Consider the following 20,462-nt stretch of genomic DNA (forward strand, 5'->3'; position numbering starts at 1 on the left):
CGGTGTAGGAGAGCTGGGCTGATCGTAGGGTCCTTTGGGGTGCGTGGAATTTGAGTCGGCTGTTCAGGTATGCTGGTCCAGTGTCGTGGAGGACCTTGTGAGCATGGGTTAGCATCTTGAAGGTGACTCTCGCTTCGATGGGGCCAGTGGAGTGTGCCCAGGTGCTGGGAGATGTGGCAGTGGCTTGGCAGGTTGAGGACCAGTCTTGCGGCGGCGTTTTGGATTTTCTGTAGCTTGTGGTTCAGGTTTTTGTTTATTCCGCCATAGAGTCCGTTGCCGTAGTCGAGCCTGCTGGTGACCAGGGCGTGAATGACGGTCTTTCTGTGTTCGAGGGGGATTCATTTGAAGGTCTTACATAGGAGGCAGAGGGTGTGGAAGCAGGAGGACGAGACGGAGTTGGTCTGGCGGTCCAATTTGAGCTCTGAGTCCAGGATGATTCCCAGGTTGCGTGCGTGGTCCGTGGGGGTGGACTGGCTTCCGAGGGCGGGGGTCCACCAGGTGTCGTTCTAGGTGTCTGGGTTTGGGCCCATGATGAGTACTTCCGTTTTGTTTGTGTTTAGTTGTAGGTAGCTGTTTTTCATCCATTTGGCGACGGCTTCCATGCCTTCTTGAAAGTTGTGTCTGGCGGTGTTGGGTTTGTTGGATAGGGAGAGGATGAGTTGGGTGTTGTCTGCTTATGACACAATGTTGAGTCAGTAGGTCTGACGATGGGGGTGAGCGGAGCCATGTAGACGTTGAAGAGCATAGGGCTAGGGGGGGGGACACCTGGGGGACTTCACAGATGGTAGGTGTAGGGTCTGAGAGGAAAGGGGGGAGTCTGACCTGCTGCGTTCTGCCAGAGAGGAAGGAGCAGATCCAGTCGAGGGCCTTGTCTTGGATCCCTAAGTCGTGGAGTCTGCATATTAGGGTGAGGTGAGAGACTGTGTCGAACGCCGCTGAGAGGTCGAGGAGGATGAGAGCTGCTGTTTCTCCTTTGTCCAGCAAGGTACAGATGTTGTCTGTTGCGGCAAGGAGGGCGGTTTCCGTACTGTGTTTTTTTCTGAAGCCGGATTGGGAGGAGTCAAGGATGTTGTGCTCTTCGATGAATGTGGCGAGTTGGCTGTTGATGGCTTTCTCGATGACTTTCGCTGGGAACGGGAGCAGGGAGATGGGTCTGTAGTTTTTGAGGTCGGTGGGATCCGCCGAGGGTTTCTTCAGGAGGGGCTTGATGTCAGCGTGTTTCCAGTCGCCAGGTAACGAGGCGGTTGCCAGGGAGCGGTTGATGGCGTGGCGGAGCATGGGTGCGATGGTGTCGGCGGCTCTGTTGAAAATGTGGTGGGGGCAGGGGTCCGTGGGGGCCCCCAGAGTGGATTGACTTTATCATCTTCAGTGTGTCTTTGGTGGCGAGGGCTGTCCAGTTGTCGATCGCTGGCTTCAGGGTGTCGGGGTGGTTGGTGAGGGTTCAGTGTGTTGGTGGTCTTCATCGAAGTTGTAGTAGATGCTCTTGATTTTGTGGTGGAAAAAGGTGCTAAGTTTGTCGCAGAGGTCTTGTGAGGGAGGGATGTCGGTGGACTCGCTGGTTGGTTGGGCGAACTCCTTGATGATGTTGAAGAGTTCTTTGCTGTTGTGTGCATAAGTGGAGATTCTGTCTTCCATCGCTTTTTTACTCGTTTTTCTGATGAGTTTGTGGTGGGCGTTGGAGGCGGCTCTGAAGTTGTTGTGGGCTTCAGCGGATTTGGTGTTCCTCCCAACCTTTTCGAGGTGGCAGCAAGTGCATCTGGACTCTCGAAGTTCGGTGGTGAACCATCTAGCTTTCTTGGCGTGGGTGTTGATGTTTTTCTTGAGTGGAGTTATGGTGTTGGCGCTGTCGGAGATCCATCTGTGCAGGGTTCAGGCTGCAGTGTTGGCGCTGTCGTTTTCCACGATGATTGGGGTGGAGTTGCTGAGTGATGAGGGTAGCTGGTCGTCGGTGATTCTAGTCCAGTTTCTTCGTGGGAGCAGGTGCTGGTGTCTGTGGATGGTGGGTGTTCTGAAGGTGAAGTGGACGCTTCGATGATCAGTCCATGGGAGTTCGGTGGTGTGGCTGAAGGTGATGGAGTTTCCTGTTGTGAAGAGAGTGTCGAGGGTGTGTCCTGCTGAGTGCATGGGTTCGGTCACGATCTGGCAGAGTCCAATGTTGTGGAGGTTGTCCAGGAGGGATGTGGTGCTGGGGTCCAGTTGGTTGTCGAGGTGGAAGTTGAGGTCTCCCAGTAGGGTGTAGTTGGTGTCCGCGATGGCATGCGGGGAAATGATGTCCGTGATGGAGTTGGCGAAAAGTCCGTGGGGTCCAGGGGGTCGGTAGATGAGCGTTCCACAGAGGGTGGAGTTAGGGCTGGCCAGTATCTTGAGGTGAAGGTGTTCCATCAGGTCTGTGGGCTCCTCGGGGAGTGTTCTCAGGTGGAGGGTGGATTTGTGGAGGATGGCGATTCCTCCTCTAGGGCGGGTGGGGCGGTCCTTCCTGGAGATCTTATATTCTTGGGGAATGGCGATGGCGATGTCAGGTCTCGAGGTGGTGTTGGTCCAGGTTTCGGTAAAGAAGCATTTGTATAGGTAACTGTATTTTAGTAGTTAGTAATCTGGGACATAAAGGTTTGGTGGTAAAAACATATAGGTGCAAAAGTGAGATTTGATAGTCCTAAGACTCAAGACAGTGTTTTTTTCGGATCAATGGCAATAACAAACGAACGGTAGTCTTTCAAAACCGTTCTTAAAGAGCGGAAGGAAGTGGCTTTGGGTGGGTCATTTAGAGTTCCAGATGAGAGGTAGAACCCGTGATGGGTAGTAGGTGATAACTTTTTTTGCTAAGTTGGGAGTTTACATGCAGAGTGGTAACTTTTTTTGAAGACTGTGCTGGCCACCCAAGAGAAACAGTTTTTGAGACAGCCCTGCATTGCAAGTTATACATTCGATTTTCAAAATGTCTCTAGTTTCAGGAGAAAGAAGCCTTTTGGACTGCCTTGTTGGACCCGGCCTCGTGGCGTGGTCCTACCCTTCCCGCATGGCGGGCCCTGGACGACATCGGCCCTCCATCGACCCGCTGCAGCCCCCCCGGACACCACCCTCCACGAACTCTCGACGAGAACAGCCACCCCTGGCAACCCCCGGCTCTCCCCCCTGGAACCCGGCGAACCCTGCTTGCCCCCACTCTGCAGGTCCGGTCACCACCCCGGGCCACCATTTCAGGCCCGACTCCATCTTGGGCCCATCACGTCCCGAGCACGTGGCCTCGGCTCGACCCCGGCCCCAGCAAAGCCCCGACATCGAGGCACCAAGATCTGCCCAGGTGGTAGAGTGGCCACTTGACGGATCCAGGAGGAGGGGAGTTTCGATGGCCCTCCAGCCGTCCCCGGACGCCTGGTGTCGATCGCCCTCCGGCCTCCCTGGGCGCTGGCTCCACCCCCCTGCTGGGTGTCTGGACAGCTTCATCCCGGCCCCTCGACCCCCTTAGCGCGAGGGTCCGGACATCAAAGGACTACAGTCCTATATCTGGGCCAGCCCTGGATCAGGACACCAGTTGTATCTTGGAGTCGAAGCCCTGCTGACCTCGTCACGGCTGACCCTGATAAGAACCCTTGTGCCTGGAACCTGGAACTGCGGAGCCCTGCTGACGCTGTTGCGGCTCGACCAAGCTGAACCATCTTCGGAGCCCTGCTGACGCTGTCGCGGCTCGACCAAGTGAACCATCTTCGGAGCCCTGCTGACGCTGTCGCGGCCCGACCAAGTTGAACCCTCTTCGGAGCCCTGCTGTCGCGGCTCGACCAAGCTGAACCATCTTCGGAGCCCTGCTGTCGCTGCCCGACCCAGTTGAACCATCCTCGGAGCCCTGCTGACGCTGTCGCGGCCCGACCCAGTGATCCATCTTCGGAGCCCTGCTGACGACGTCGCGGCTCCTTGTACCACCCCCAGCTCGAGGATTGAGAGCTGTGCGCAGGGTACCCTAGTACCAGTTGGTACCAAGACTGTCCCGCTACCCCCTTCCCCCTGATACTGAGACTTTTGGGGATCCCCCGACCCCCCTGTACATATTGCTTCGAGAACTTGCCTTTATCCTTTATATAAAGACTCTTGAATCTACTCTCGTGTGGTGTCCCTCTGTAGTGGTGTGATTGCTCGACGGGTACAATAGTAGGAGAGGAGCCTCGCCAAGGAGGCCTCTTGACGGCGGTCGGCCAATTCCATACGGAGAGGTGGATCTCGGGGTGGACAGTCAGACATCTTCTGCCTCCCCTGGGATCGCCTTTCTAACATTGGTGGCAGGCGACAGGATCCGAGCCGACGCATATCGTACAGCGAGTAACTCGCCCACTACTAACAGAGACCCACAGCAACCATGAGCGCTAAGGAAGCCGGAACGACCGCAGAATTCCAGAAGGAACTGTTGGAGGAGTACACACATAAATAACTCAAACAATTTTGCAAAAACTTAGGTATCGCTACCACCGGACTAAGTACCAAAGAAGATTTTAAAGAAGCGCTGCAAACATGGGTGGAGGCCAGAGAGACACCACCCCCAACCGAAGGTGACACGGTCCCAGACGTACACCAGGAGACCTTAGCAGCCCCCGGAGAGGGAAGAACCACCAACAGAGACACGGGCCTCTCCCACGAAGACGCCCGAGAACGAGAGAGAAGCCGGCTCCACGAGTTGGAGCTCGCCCGACTCAGGCTGGACGGAGAACTCCAGCTAGCAGAAAAGAAAATGGCCATTGAGCAACTACGGCTGCAAGGAGACCTGGAGGAGAGACGGAGGCAGAGAGAATTGGAAGAGAAGAAACTCACGTTCGAGCACGAGCGTGGCCTCAAAGAACTGGGGATCAAGGCCAAGAGCGAAGAAGCTGTGCCGCTGTGATCCGAAACCCCCGCCTCCTGCCGACACGAAGGTCCACATTCCCAAGGATGTCGTCAAAGAGTACTATAAAAATGACAACATCCAGCAGTGGTTTAAGGCCTACGAAGTCGCCATGGCCGCGCACCGCATACCCCGAAAAGATTGGGGTGCCGGCTTATGGGGGAAATTCGTCAGCGAAGGAAGAGACACCCTGCTGGAACTGGCCGACGACGTGATGTCCTCCTATGATCACAGGAAGGACGCCCTGCTCACCCGGTATGGGCTTACCCCTGAGATGTACCGGCAGAGATTCAGAGACTGTAAAAATATCCCCGGTACTACATGGGTGGAGTACGTGAACTTTTATAGCAGAGCGCTAGAAGGGTGGATCAAGGGCAGCAAAGTGACCACCTACGAGCAGCTGTTCGACCTCATCGTATGGGAGCACCTCTCCAACAACTGCTTTGTCGAACTCAGACAGCATCTACTCGACAGCAAGCTGACCGAGCCACGGAAACTCGCCGTCGAGGCCGATCGATGGGTGAGTGCCCGGGTCCCCCGGGCCCCGATAGGAGAATCCGGACGGAACACACAGGGGCACCCCCGGCAGCGAGGCGGCGGAGGAGGCCAGAACCGGAGCCGAGACTTCCCGCCTGCGCCGTCCCGGAGCCCACCCCGGGGGTCACCCCAGAACAACCATTCACCATCCCTGACCAGAAGAGGGCCCCCCGCAGCACAGCCGGGACTCCGCCCGAACGCTACCTGCTACAAGTGCCAGCGGCCAGGTCACTTTGTCAGTGACCCCCACTGCCCCCTGACCCAGCGCCCCGGCCCCACCGGGCCTCCGACCCGCCAGATCGCTGCCGCAGCCCTAGGAGAAGGAGGGGAGGAAGAAGAAGAGATCTACCACGAGGACCAGACCGAGTGGGAGCCAGCCGCCATGGCCCTAGTCTGTTTGGGCGAGAGAGACATGATCCCCCGGGCTCCCCTCCCGAGCAACACCCAAAAATACCATCAGTGGGTCAACATTAATGGGCGTCGGGCCGAAGCACTCCGTGACACTAGAGCCAGTGTGACAGCCGTCCGCTGCTACTTGGTGACTCCCGAACAGATCCTACCAAATGTGCTGTGCCCGGTGCTGGCCGCCGACAATTCCGAGACCCTGTGCCAGATGGCCCGAATCCCCTTCGAGTGGGGAGGGGTGTCGGGCATGCTAAAAGTGACCGTCCGGGACGACGCCCCCGTGGACTGCCTCCTCGGAAACGACCTTGAGAGTTCCCCCTGGGCCCAAGTCGAGCGGAGAGAGCATCTGGGGATGCTGGGACTACCCGAGTGGGTCTGCGCGACCACCAGATCCATGGCAGCCCGGGCCCCGGCGCCGACCGAGGCCGCCCCGACCAAAGAACAGGAGTGGCCCGCGCCGCCGCCGCCCGCCGACGATGGAGAAACCGGCCTTGAGTCCGGGACACCGGAGCCCAACCGCGAAGACATCGCCGAGCTCGGCGACATCCCTGAGCTAGGCCAATGGAGCCAGGAAGGTGGTCCCACCCGAGAACAATTCCGGCAGGAACAGAAGACCTGTCCCTCCCTCGAAGGGACCCGGCAGCAAGCCGCAGCTCAAGCCGCCGGGGACACGTTGGGGTCCCACTGGGTCTACTGGGACCACGACCTCCTATACAGTGAACAGAAAATTGCCGAACTGGGGGCCAGCCGAGTGTTGGTGGTCCCCCTACGATTCAGAGACTTCCTCTTAAACCTGGCACACGACGTGCCCCTCGCAGGGCACCTGGGGCAGGACAAAACCTACAGCCGCCTGGTGACCCATTTTTACTGGCCCAAAATGCGTAACGATGTGAGCAATCACTGCAGGACCTGTCCGACCTGTCAAGCCAGCGGGAAGAGTGGGGGAAAAGTCAAGGCCCCGCTCCAACCCTTTCCCGTGGTAACAACCCCCTTCGAGCGAGTGGGGATCGATATCGTGGGGCCCCTGGACCCCCGCACCTCTCAGGGACAATGCTTCATCCTCGTCCTGGTGGACCATGCCACCCGCTACCCAGAAGCCATCCCCCTCCGGACCATACCTGCCCCCGTGGCGGGCCGAGCCCTAATGGGGATCTTCTCCCAAGTGGGGTTCCCCCGCGAGGTCGTGAGTGATCGGGGCACAAACTTTATATCAAAATATATGCGGTCCCTGTGGCAACAGTGCGGGGTCACATATAATTTCAGCACCCCGTATCACCCCCAAGGGAATGGACTTGTGGAGCGGTTTAACAGAACACTCAAGGGGATGATCACGGGCCTAGAAGAACCCCTCCGCCGCAAATGGGATGTCCTGCTACCCTGCCTCCTGTTTGCCTATCGGGAGGTACCGCAGAAGTCCCTGGGGTTCAGCCCCTTTGAACCATTGTACGGACACCCTGTCCGAGGTCCCCTCAGTCTGGTCAAAGAAGGCTGGGAGACTACAGCCCGAGATGCCCCGCCAGATGTCTACCGGTACCTCCTGACCCTCCGAAACCAGACTCAGAAGTTCCGGGAACTTGCCGAGGCCAACCTGGAGGCCAGTCAGGAGGAGATGAAATGCTGGTATGACCAGAACGCCTCGTCCATCGAGTTCGAACCGGGCCAACAAGTCTGGGTCATGTCCCCGGTCGAACCCTGTGCCCTCCAGGACAAATGGACGGGGCCCTTCAAAGTGGTGGAGCGCAAGAGCCCCGTCACCTATCTGGTGGACATGGAGTCCCCCAGGAGCCCCCTCCGGGTTCTGCACGCCAACCGACTCAAGCCTCACTTTGCCCGCACGGAGCTGAGCCTGCTGCTAGCTACGGATGACGGGGCCGAAGACGACTCCTGCCCCTGCCCGACCTCCTGAAGTACTCTGAAAAAGACGGCTCCGTCGAGGGAGTCCCCCTCTCCTCCGCCCTGACCTCCGAACAGCACCAGGACTGCCAGAAGCTGTTGGGGCAGTTTGCGGACCTGTTTTCGCTCACTCCCGGGGTCACACAGTGGTGTGTCCACGATGTCAACACCGGGGACTGCCCGCCCGTGCGGCACCGGGCCTACCGAGTTTCCGACCGAGTCCGGGCCTGCATCCAGTCCGAAGTTGCCAAGATGCGGTTTTGTGTCGACTACCGGGGACTGAATGCCGTCACCAGGACCGACGCCCATCCCTTCCCCCGGGCTGATGAACTGATCGATCGCCTGGGGGCCGCCCGGTACCTCAGCACCTTCGACCTCACGGCCGGGTATTGGCAGATCGGCCTCACCCCTGGTGCCCAAGAGCGATCTGCCTTCTCGACCCCGATGGCCACTTCCATTTCAAGATGATGCCCTTCGGCATGAAAAACGCCCCGGCTACCTTCCAGAGACTGGTGAATAGGGTGCTAGCGGGGCTAGAAGAGTTCAGTGCAGCATACCTGGACGATATTGCGGTTTACAGCCTCCACTGGGACGAGCACTTGAGGCACCTCTGGGAGGTCCTGACGGCCCTCCGACGGGCCGGACTAACAGTAAAAGCGAGCAAGTGCCAGATAGGCCAAGGGTCTGTGACCTATCTGGGGCACCAAGTGGGGAGCGGCCATGTGGCTCCCCTCCAACCCAAGATTGACGCCATCGTGGCCTGGGAGCCCCCGGTCACCCAGACAGCGGTCCGAGCCTTCCTGGGGCTCACTGGATACTACTGGCGCTTCATAAAAGACTATGGGAGCATTGTGGGGCCCCTCACTGAACTGACCTCCAAAAGGCAACCACAGAAAGTACACTGGACCCCCGAGTGTCAGGCGGCCTTCGAGACTCTGAAGGCTGCCATGTGCACCGCCCCTGTGCTCCAAGCCCCCGACTACAACCGAGAGTTTGTGGTCCAAACCGACGCCTCGGAGCACGGCATCGGGGTGGTCCTGTCGCAAGTTAACCCCGAGGGGGTTGACCATCCTGTGGCCTTCATCAGCCGGCGGCTGCTGGCTCGGGAACAACGGTGGAGCACCATCGAAAGAGAAGCCTTCGCCGTCGTGTGGGCCCTAAAGAAACTCCGGCCCTACCTCTTCGGCACCCACTTCCGGGTCCAGACAGACCACCGGCCCCTGCGGTGGCTGATGCAGATGCGGGGCGAGAACCCGAAGCTGCTGCGCTGGTCCATCTCCCTGCAAGGGATGGACTTCACTGTGGAGCATCGCCCTGGCAATGACCACGCCAACACTGACGGCCTGTCCCGCTTCTTCCGCCTCGACGAGGAGAATCCCCAAGAAGATGGGTGACTCTCCCCGCCTTCAGCTGGAGGGGACGTGTGTTGGACCCGGCCTCGTGGCGTGGTCCTACCCTTCCCGCATGGCGGGCCCTGGACGACGATCGGCCCTCCATCGACCCGCTGCAGCCCCCCGGACACCACCCTCCACGAACTCTCGACGAGAACAGCCGTCCCTGGCAACCCCCGGCTCTCCCCCCTGGAACCCGGCGAACCCTGCTCGCCCCCACTCTGCAGGTCCGGTCACCACCCCGGGCCACCATTTCAGGCCCGACTCCATCTTGGGCCCATCACGTCCCGAGCACGTGGCCTTGGCTCGACCCCGGCCGCGGCCCCAGCGAAGCCCCAACATCGAGGCACCAAGATCCGCCCAGGTGGTAGAGTGGCCACTTGACGGATCCAGGAGGAGGGGAGTTTCGATGGCCCTCCAGCCGTCCCCGGACGCCTGGTGTCGATCGCCCTCCGGCCTCCCTGGGCGCTGGCTCCACCCCCCTGCTGGGTGTCTGGACACCTTCATCCCAGCCCCTCGGCCCCCTTAGCGCGAGGGTCCGGACATTAAAGGACTCCAGTCCTATATCTGGGCTAGCCCTGGATCAGGACACCAGTTGTATCTTGGAGTCGAAGCCCTGCTGACCTCGTCGCGGCTGACCCTGATAAGAACCCTTGTGCCTGGAACCTGGAACTGCGGAGCCCTGCTGACGCTGTCGCGGCTCGACCAAGCTGAACCATCTTCGGAGCCCTGCTGACGCTGTCGCGGCTCGACCAAGTGAACCATCTTCGGAGCCCTGCTGACGCTGTCGCGGCCCGACCAAGTTGATTCCTCTTCGGAGCCCTGCTGACGCTGTCGCGGCTCGACCAAGCTGAACCATCTTCGGAGCCCTGCTGACGCTGTCGCGGCCCGACCCAGTGATCCATCTTCGGAGCCCTGCTGACGACGTCACGGCTCCTTGTACCACCCCCAGCTCGAGGATTGAGAGCTGTGCGCAGGGTACCCTAGTACCAGTTGGTACCAAGACTGTCCCGCTACCCCCTTCCCCCTGATACTGAGACTTTTGGGGATCCCCCGACCCCCGTGTACATATTGCTTCGAGAACTTGCCTTTATCCTTTATATAAAGACTCTTGAATCTACTCTCGTGTGGTGTCCCTCTGTAGTGGTGTGATTGCTCAGCGGGTACGATAGTAGGAGAGGAGCCTCGCCAAGGAGGCCTCTTAACGGCGCTCGGCCAATTCCATACGGAGAGGTGGATCTCGGGGTGGACAGTCAGACATCTTCTGCCTCCCCTGGGATCGCCTTTCTAACATGCCTGCTTTCATTCGGATTTTCAGAATGGGAGTCCATAAGAATGGTTTGGGCAACTGCACCTTCCTGTACCAAACAGAGCACCAAAAAGGTGTTGTTTGTTTCTGATAGTAGGGGGAAGGGTTGTCGAGGGTATGAAGCAGTGGGGCACCGGGAATCCAAGTATGTCTCACAGCATGTCTCATACTGCCAATTGCCTGTTGCTATTTTAATTTCTGTACATGTAGATCCTGGAAATATCTCGTACATCCAGCGATCTGTGGCAGATGGATAGGAAAATTAGGTTATGATCCACCAGTAAGAAGCCCAGCATAACCCTTCCCTACTGGTCACGTAACTATTCCATAGTCTTTTTGTAAGAAACCAGTATCATCTAGTAGGAATCGTTAGAATGATTGGGGAAAAAAACGTAGTCAGACCTCCCCATATTACCCTGGAGAAGAGGGGAGTTGTTACAGTCATGATGAGTAAATACAATTCTAATCTGGTAAGATATTTGTTTCTTTATAAATGTGAATGAGCGTGTTTCCTCCACCCTAAAACTCACAATAGTTAACATGAATGATATCATAGATGTGATTTATGAAAATAAAATATAACACTGTACCTTGTCCGTTGCTACTGACAAACATCTGTGATCAGGAGAAAAAGCAAGGTTTTCAATCTGACTTCCGGCATTCCAGCATTCATCAACTTTGAAATCATTTCCTTTCAACTGATAGCAGCGTAAAATGCCATCCTACAAAAGAAATAATAATATTTAAAAAATACATTTACTCTAATCAGTCCCTACACGTTTTAGTTACAATTTCAATCAAAACGAGTGTTAGCACCTCCTCCAAATGAAGTTTTCTCTCAGTTTCTGCAAGAGTAACATTGATCAAAGTCTGTCTTTTTTTTGGTGTGAATTAGTTCTTTTATTGTAGCTGAAAAGTGACACAATTGTAGTGTTGTTTGGATAAAAATATTGATCTCTTGTTTTCTCTTTATGTATAAATCAAATGTTCAGCTCTCCTAACAATAGCCAAGTTTGACAAATGTTCTCACAGCCCTACAAAGAGAGAACAGACAACCAGGGTCTTAGAGAGCTGGGTGTAAGATCACCGGTCCTAGCTTAGAGTTAAAGAGATCTGGTTAATTTTTAGATCTCGGCTGAACAGCACATGTGCGGCCTAGAAGAGACATGTTATATATACTTTGTGGGCTTCAGTCCACTTATAGTCTACCCATTTGCTGTGTCCATCATCGCTCTAAGAGTCTTAACCACTTGGATGCTGAGCCCCTGGTACCACTTCAATGTAATTTCCATTGAAATCAATGGAAACTCCATGACGAGATGGGCGTCGAAGGGGTTAATCCCCATGATATGCATGCCTTTTCCTGTGTTTAGCCCTCCCTGAGAGCATGGACAAATTACAATATCCTTCGAAAACTTCCATTTTAGAATCTGTTTCAAGAACTACTTTTTTCTTGGTTAAATACCACTTAACACGAGCGCTCACGTTTTCCCTCGCTGCTCCAAGCTCTTTTATAAGCAGGGCTGTAAATCTGGTTCTTATCTCATCTCATTTGCTGTGCATTCAAAGACCAAGGTCAAATGCCAGACACTGTTTTCCGAGGGCACCTATTTAGCTCTTTTACACATGATTGGTGTACGTCCACACTCAGATCCAGCATCGGTATGACAAATTCTTGTAATTCTACATTGCCAATGATTGACTTTCAAAACATGTGGCTAAATCAAAATTTGATCACTACAATTTAAAGACTTTATGTGGGTGCGTGTTTACAAACAAAATTAACTATTGCAAAGGCTTTGTTTAAGTGCATGCTATAAAAGTAATTCACACGCATTCATAATTACATGTATTGTTGCACCGGCATAATGCGCTTATTTTTTATTTTGATTTGCTGGTGCAACATTACTTTTAATTCGAAGTACATCTGATTTATTTGCAAAACATAGGCTTAAATTAAAGCTTTTATTGAAATGAATTTCTTTGCCAAGACATACCTAAATAAACTCTTTCCATTGCAGTGATAGAGGTGCAATTTAAGTGTGTGGTTTGGATGCAATCACAATTAAAATGGTCTTACCAGCAAATCAGGGTACAAATAAATGCAATGAATACCAGTGCAACGTTACTTTTAATTCTGCGCTAATTTCAAATAACTCACTTAAAAAACAGGCTTCATATTGGTTTCAAGTTTCAGGTTACAGACAGGCACTCGCATAAAGCCTCAATGAAATACACAGAAGAGCGAGTTTATATTTACATCTCCCCCTGACGTATTATTTTATCATGCCTGTGTGCTTGATTTTCAATTGTCACAGTCATCAAATTAAAGGCTGATCATCGCATACAAACAACAGTGACCACGTTATATTTACCAACAAACATTTCCTTTATATACCTTTTACTCATTTCATGTGATGAAGTAAGAAATATATAGAGGAAACAAACATACTCAGTAGGATTATATACCTTGCTCCGTGCATCCCCGGAGACTACAATAACAAAAAACAATTGCTAACATCAGGCCAACTAATGTAAATAACATTGTTATTACTTGATGCTATTTGTAAGTGGAGAACTGCTGTGGATATGTCACTTCTCTATGTCGATGCCACTCTGCTGCCCTGCTTTCAGTGCTCTGGTTCACAGAGGGGCAAGGGCACACTACACACTCCGCCGGTGACGCTGAGAGGAGTGCAGGCCTCACCTGGTACCGAATGTGCATGGCTGCACTGATGTGACATTAGCATTGACAACGCATTCACAACCCCTATAGACATTAACATTGACAAGGCATATAGCTCTCAGATTGCCAAGACCGATTGACTCTGCCAATCCTTGTTGTTTATAGGCAATTTTATGAACCAGGCCTAAGAGGTGACAGAGGGCTTTACAAAGTGCATTCTTGGTGATGCAATACAAATACAATATAAATACCAGGAACAAGCATTGGAGAGTATGCAGTAAAAGAGGAACAAAACGCTACTCTGTGGAAGACAAAAATGGAAAAAATATACAAATAAAAACCAACTATTTTGTTCTGTGTTCTTGGATCAGTTCAAATCTGGAGGGGCATTTATTGGAGGAAAGCCCACTGAAAGCTTTATTAAAAGTTTCCTATGCTGCTTGATGGAAGGTAGTTCCAGAGTTTAAGTGCACTTACTGGGAAAGGTTGGAGTTTATAGCAGAAGGCTTTCAAGATGTTGAGGGCTAGGTATTTTGGAGCTCCAACATGGAGTGCTCTGATGGTGAGTGGGAACGAACACACATCGACACACATGGAAACACATGGACACACATGTAACGCTGCACCGGCATACTGAGTTTATTTTTTATTTTGATTTGCTGGTGCAACATTACTTTTAATTCTGAGTGCATCTGATTTATTTGCAAAACACTTGCTTAAATGAAAGCTTTTAATCGAATGAATTTCTTTGCAAATACATACCTAAATAAACTCTTTCCATTGCAGTGACAGAGATGCAATTTAAGTGTGTGGTTTGGATGTAATCACAATTAAAACTGTCTCACCAGCAAATCAGGGTACAAATAAATGCAATGATTTGCCAGTGCAACATTACTTTTAATTCTGAGCTAATTTCAAAATACTCACTTAAAAAAAAGGCTTTATATTGGTTTTACGTTTCATACATGCACTCGCATAAAGCCTCTATAAAATACACAGAAGTGCAAGTTTATAATTACAACTCGACCTTGTAGTTAACACCTACATGGCAAATGCCACCAGCATTGGGAAAATTGTCAAAGCTACCACTTCAAATAGATACCAGAGGATATGACAGGCATGAGTGTTTGTCAGGAGAGTCAGGGGAATTTTTCTGCAGTGGAAGTCATAGTGTGTAAAGCAGCGGGAGAAAGCAGTACTGGTTCATCTCTACATAGAACCTCAGAGTTAGCACCAGAGGAGAGTGACCTTTGAGGCTTTCCACCTGATCTCAGTCCCATCCAGTCTCCTGAAACAACCTTAGCTGATCCAACAGTGAAGAGATTGCTGATATCTCTAATGTCAGTGATTAAGTCTAGATTTGTTATGTCTAAGGGCAAACCAGAAAGAGACACAGGGAGAATACAACACTAGAGAAAAAAAAAAAGACTCCATAGCACAAAGGACTCAGGCCCTAGAGAAGACAGTTATGGAGCGTAAAAACTTACTAGTGCAGAGCAAGGAGGAGATTGTAAAATCAAAACATGAGTGGATGTGCTCTTGAAAAAAAACTACAGCAGTTAGAAAATAGCTCCAGGAGAATAAAACCTGAGGATTACAAATGTCCCAGAGGGATCAGAAGAGGAAGATTTGAGATCTTTTGTGGTGGAACTGTTAAAGTCAGTAGCTGCCTTAGACGATGCTACAGTTGACCAGCTGACTTAGTAAGGGACATCCATAGAGTGCAACATGATCCCTATAAGGAAAAACAAAATAAGAGGACGTTTTGCAGGATACTTGTAGACTTCTTAACCAATTTTCTTAAGAGCAGATATTGGCAAAAGTACCAAGATTGAAAAAGATATTGGGTTTCACTTTTGAAATCAGGTTGTACGTCTACTGCATAACTTTAGAGAGGCAATGGGAATTAGGTAAGCGGATTGAAGAATTAAAAATTAGGCACCACTGCTCAACTAAAGTTCCCACCCATACTAAGAGTGATGCACGGCTGTAAAATGTGTAACTAACAGATCATTCAGATGCAGAAAAACTGGCTAACAGCATCACCATTAGAAAATCATCTACTACATAGTGAAAAATGGCCAGTTTGAAGTAGACCCCAAGGAAAGTGTTTGAGGATCTGGGTTTCTCTATGTGTAGCAGCTTTCTCTTGGGGCACGCCTTTTTGGCATTTATTTTTCTGGTTTACACTTAGCCCACACACATAAGGAACTAAGTCAGTCTCAGGGTACCTCCATAGGACAGCAGTAATGTCCAGGAGTAAATTGGGAGGGTTCCGTTTGGGAGGGTAGGGTGGGAAAAGCAGGAAGGGGGGGAAGCACTGGGTATGGAGTATTAGGAGTAGACTTTTGTGCACCTTAGTTACTTTAGGAAAGGTTTTAATAGAGACAAATACTGTTAGTTGGTCAGTAGGCTAGTACATAATCTAAAATATGGGAGGTATAGGTAGAGGAGAGGAAGCCAGTGTGCGAATATTATCATGGCATATACATGGGCTGTGCACAAAAATCAGACAAAAAAGAATTCTACAATATCTGCAAGACTCCCAAGCGCAGATCATTATCTTGCAGGAGACAGACCTAACCCACAAAGAATGCTTAGAACTCCTTAGGTCCCTAAATGGCTCCAGCAAGTGATTGGCACAGATCAAGAGAACTGTACTAAAGTAGTAGCAATCATAGTAAAGAACAATATCCAAGCCACAAAAACCAAATATGCCACTGATAACTCTGGAAGGTGGACAACCTCCAATATTCTTATGTATGGCAATGTCTACACTTTAGTGGGGTATTCCGATCCAAACTGGGATGATGTCAATGTAATAAAAAATGTTCACCTGAAGTTAGTGGAACTCCCTGCTACTATCATTATGGCCAGTGACTTTAATGTCTTACTGGATAATTATCTGGACAAGTCGACCAGAAGAGAGCTATTACATGCCCCGAAGATGCAATCACAAATTAAAAACATAATGCCAGAGCTTGCATAGCTGACATCTGGAGAAGAAGGATGGGAAATAAGCGAGAACATACATTCCATAATAAATAGTATAGTTATGCCTCCACAATCAACTATTTTTCAGTTGATCAACAATTGGGTGAAGCTGTTCGTAGTATCACGCATCTCCTGGCACACTTATCCGACCAGTCTGCCATATTGTTAGAGCTCGAGGTTCCCCAATAGAGCAGGTAAGGCGGACGGTAGATCATAGATTACTTCTAGAGATAGAAGTACTGGAGACCTTACGAGCAGATGCTGCCAAATTCTTTAAAATAAAGGAAGGGTCAGCACCCTTAAATTTGGTTTGGAACACCTTTAAGGCTTACATTAGGGGGAAAATAAATAGCATTACGTGGCACAGAAATGGAGTATATAAGATAGAGTGTGGGCACCTGGAGAAAGCTATGGTACAATTAGAAGATAAACTGATATCTCAGAACAACCTAAATAATTGGAAGAAGTAGATAGTTGTCGAACTTCAGGACACTAAAAGGAAACTAGCAAGGTTAATAGATGAAAGAATAAGGAAGAGGTGGGGGACTAGTAAATTGGCACACTTTGAATATGGAGAGAATAGTGGCAAGCAGCTAGCTAGAAAAACAAAATCCAATTTAACAAAGAATTTGGCTAGGGAAGTAGAAAAGCATGGTAATGGTGAATTAGTATCCAACAAAAAGGAAACCGAGGAGACTTTTCTGGATTTCTGTAGGGAAGTTTATAGAGAGGACATAGACGTTACCGAAAACAGGGTGCTAGAATGACTTGATATTAACCCTCCAGAGAAACACTCAGATATTCAAGCAGCAACACTTAATAGGGAAATCGAGCAGCACAAAGTCCAGCAGGCACTTAAAGTATAAAGAATGGGAAAGCTGCGGGTCCCAATGGGTTACTCAAAAAAAGCTATACAAGGTACTGGGGGAATGGTAATTCCAGTCTTAACCAGACTATTTATGGAGATTTTTTAGTTTTGGGCTCACGTTGCCACCCTCTAGTAGGGAAGCAACAATTACCTTAGTGCTCAAACCTGATAAGAATCTGGGAAGATGTGAGCCTTATAAGAATTTATCCATGTTGAATAATGATTATAACATTTGTGCAAATATTCTAGCTATGAGCTTAAGAAAGGTAGTATGCTGTTTAATACAGAAGGATCGATAGGGATTCATGACTGGGAGGTATTTCCACAAATTAACCCACGGCCTGATAGGGGCGATATATATAGCTTTCACTTTTAACCTCCACTTAGCGATATTAACACTGGGTACCACAAAAGCATTTGATTGTGTGACCTTGAAGTTTTTGTGTTCAGTGTTAAACCAAAATCATCGAGTATTGATTTTTGTAGGACATTTCAGCAAATATATAAAGATCCCAGCGCTAAAAACCTTTTGAACGGTTGTTTAACATCGGAGTTTAGAATAATGAGAAGTACTAGGGAGGGCTGCCTGCTTTCTCTGTTGCTATTTAACCTATATAGTGAACCTTTAGCGAGTCAACTTAGGAAGGAGTGACTGATTAAATCCTTCGGGTATAAAGTTTGAGGATTTAAAGGCAGCTCTTTATGCTGATGACCTCATAGTGTAAAAACAGCCGCTGTCAGCCATAGGAAGGCTGATGCAGGATTCTGGGAGTATATCAGGATAGAGATAATGGCCAGAAACTTCTCAAGTGAGAGCAAGCAAATCAAGAAGGAGATGAAATATCTACGGATCAGGATCACCCATCTCAATAAGATACCAGAAATACTTGTTAAAATAGTTCAATTAGAGGTCGGCACTTGCCAGGGGGTTGGGTTCATCTGCCATTAGCCATCTTGGGCAGAATTAATCTAATAAACATTTCTGTTTTACCAAAGCTTACCTTCCTTTAAACTTCCATAACTTTTACTTATAAATATGCCTGGAGAGATAAACTCCAGGGTAAAATAATGGAAAGTTGTATTTGGGCCACAAAGGGGGGTAAGAATTTCTTGGAAGTCTTGGAAAAAAACTATGCCGAGAGAAAGATATTGATTTCCAGTATTGCGCATAAGCTTTTCAACTAAAATATTGCAGAAAGCTGTGTAGTACTCTTCTGAGGCAATCCCACCCTGACCTTTAGGAGTTAGGGTGAACCCGATGATGAAGCATGACACTATTACAGTGTGTGAGGGTTATTTAAAGAAAAGGAATCCTTTCCTCCCATGCCTTTAGGCAGGCAGTGTTCCACTTGATAACAACAGTATATAGCACCACCGTGTAATTTTAGGCGGGATACATTGTGTGTACAAGTATCTATGTTTCCATTACATAGTACAGTGAGACCTGCATTTGTAAGAAGAAATCATTTATTCACTATGCACAGGGTGTATTGGACTCCATATATTGGCAAACATGGGAATAAGGACCATTGCAAAATGCATGAAGTGCGGAGCTGTAAGGACAGATGACATCCACATGTGTTTCGTAATATCCTGCAATACGAATCTATTAGGGAGACATGGGTAAGATGATAATGAATAGTCTAGAAATTGAAACAAAGACCAGCCTCACACTTATTATATTTGGCTGTATGGACCAACCAGCACCTATAAGTAAAGTACAAAGTAAGCTACTGTTCTATTTGATTCTCTTAGCGAGGAGAGAAATTTGCAAGAATTAGCTGCTCAAGTAAGCCCCATCTAGAGCAGATTGAGTGGCCTTGGTGAAGTATGCACTTAATATGAATACAAAAGACTGTTCAGATAACAGGTTGAAGATGTGACAACCAATGCTTACTTGGATGAACAATGACAAAGGCTCACATCAGATAATCCTTATGTATATTCATTACTGGCCAACATAATGGATCTTGATGAGAGTGATAAGGAAATCATACGTTCAATGATTACACTTCATTCCGGAATGTGGTGCTCAGCCCAGTTTTAATCAATCCAAAAATCACCACCAGCCTGATGGGTGAGGTCATAAGACCATAAACCTTAAGCTGGAATAAGGGACCTTCAGGGAGAGGGCTGTCATGGAACGAGGTGAATGAGGACAGCAACAACAAATGTTAAGAAAACTTCTAATATCAATAGGGAGCCATTTGAGAGTGATCAGAAAACGTGTAATATGAACATGTTTCATCGAACCAATGGCCAGCCTGGCAGCAGGGCCAATAGCAGACATAAGGGGGTTCGGAGTAGCTTGGAGTTTCCTATCAGCAAGGAGTTGACAGAGTCTAACCTCAATGACACAAGTCATTTTATAAAACACTTAAAATCCTAAGGAAAGAGGAGTTTTTTTCTGGTAGTGGAGTGATCTCGCACTACCATTTTCTTTTGCTAGTGTACTAATTGGTGCTGGAGATTCAAGTTCTTGTCTAGAATGAAACCCAGCAATATTGAGCCTGCTTCAATATCCAGGCTATTCAGCACATCAATCATGCCGAGGCAGTCTTTTATTGGAATGTTACAATTTAGAAGTGCATTAAGACAAAATCAGTTTTAAAAGTAGTTAACTTGAGATGGTGATGAGGTCAATGTTTCTGAGAGTCTCAGCAAGGAATAAAATGTTTTGTATCAAAATGTGGTAATGGATCAGAAGAGCAATGCGTTGTTGTATTCTGATTCTGGCGGACGCGCAGAGGTGAAGGTAATGCCCATGGTATGACAAACCAGCAAACCTTTCCTGCAGCTCAAGGTACACATAGATTGACCTCTGTGGTAATATCGAACTACAGCACCAGGAGGAAAAGAAATAGCCTTTAAAGTTGTCTTGGTTGAGTGTGTGTGGTCATAGATATTGAGAATGCAGAAATTGTTGGCTTACAGGTGAACTTCACATATAATAAACCAAGATAAGACACCCAAAAAATAGGAGTAGGATATGGACTGGTGTGTGGTGCAGTAAAAACAATATACGAAGGTCGGGCTGCCCCCATATGTTTGAAAAAGCCAGGGGTCATTGGAGATATCATCATGGGTATGACAAGTTGTCAATTGCAAGCAGTTCTGTCCCTTCTCACTTGAAGGATAAAATCACTGTAAGGAATGCTACACAATGTGTGGTTTGTCCTGCTGAATGCATAGCATATTTGATCTCGAACAGAAAACTGTTATTAGAATTATATACCTTAAATGAGCGGTTAATGTCCGTCTCTGAAAAGGTACTTACTATCACAAAATTAATAAAAAGATTTTTTTAAACAAAGAAAATGCACTACACCAGTAGACTCCACCTGGTAGCTCAGGGGCTACTGGTAGCTGGGCAGTATCCTGGAAGTAGCTGCCTGAGTACAGTTCAGCACAGTACGTAATTCAATGGGTCTAGCCATATTGATAGCTGTTAGCATTGCACATATGCCAGCGGTAAATTGCTGCTGGGACTGTTATTTCATTAGTAATGTTGT

At 49.4% G+C, this 20,462-nt stretch overlaps 1 protein-coding gene across 1 annotated transcript in view; it reads right to left on the reverse strand.

Moving 5' to 3' along the window:
- The window catches only part of CFAP43 (cilia and flagella associated protein 43), a 753,224-nt gene that overhangs the window by 627,105 nt on the left and 105,657 nt on the right, over positions 1–20,462 (reverse strand). The window contains exon 8 of the mRNA XM_078643733.1: positions 10,993–11,124. Coding sequence (XP_078499859.1) covers positions 10,993–11,124 — 132 coding nt within the window. The remainder of the gene's footprint in view (positions 1–10,992; positions 11,125–20,462) is intronic.

Source organism: Lissotriton helveticus, chromosome 5_1 (genome assembly GCF_964261635.1).
Source record: "Lissotriton helveticus chromosome 5_1, aLisHel1.1, whole genome shotgun sequence".
NCBI lineage: Eukaryota > Metazoa > Chordata > Amphibia > Caudata > Salamandridae > Lissotriton > Lissotriton helveticus.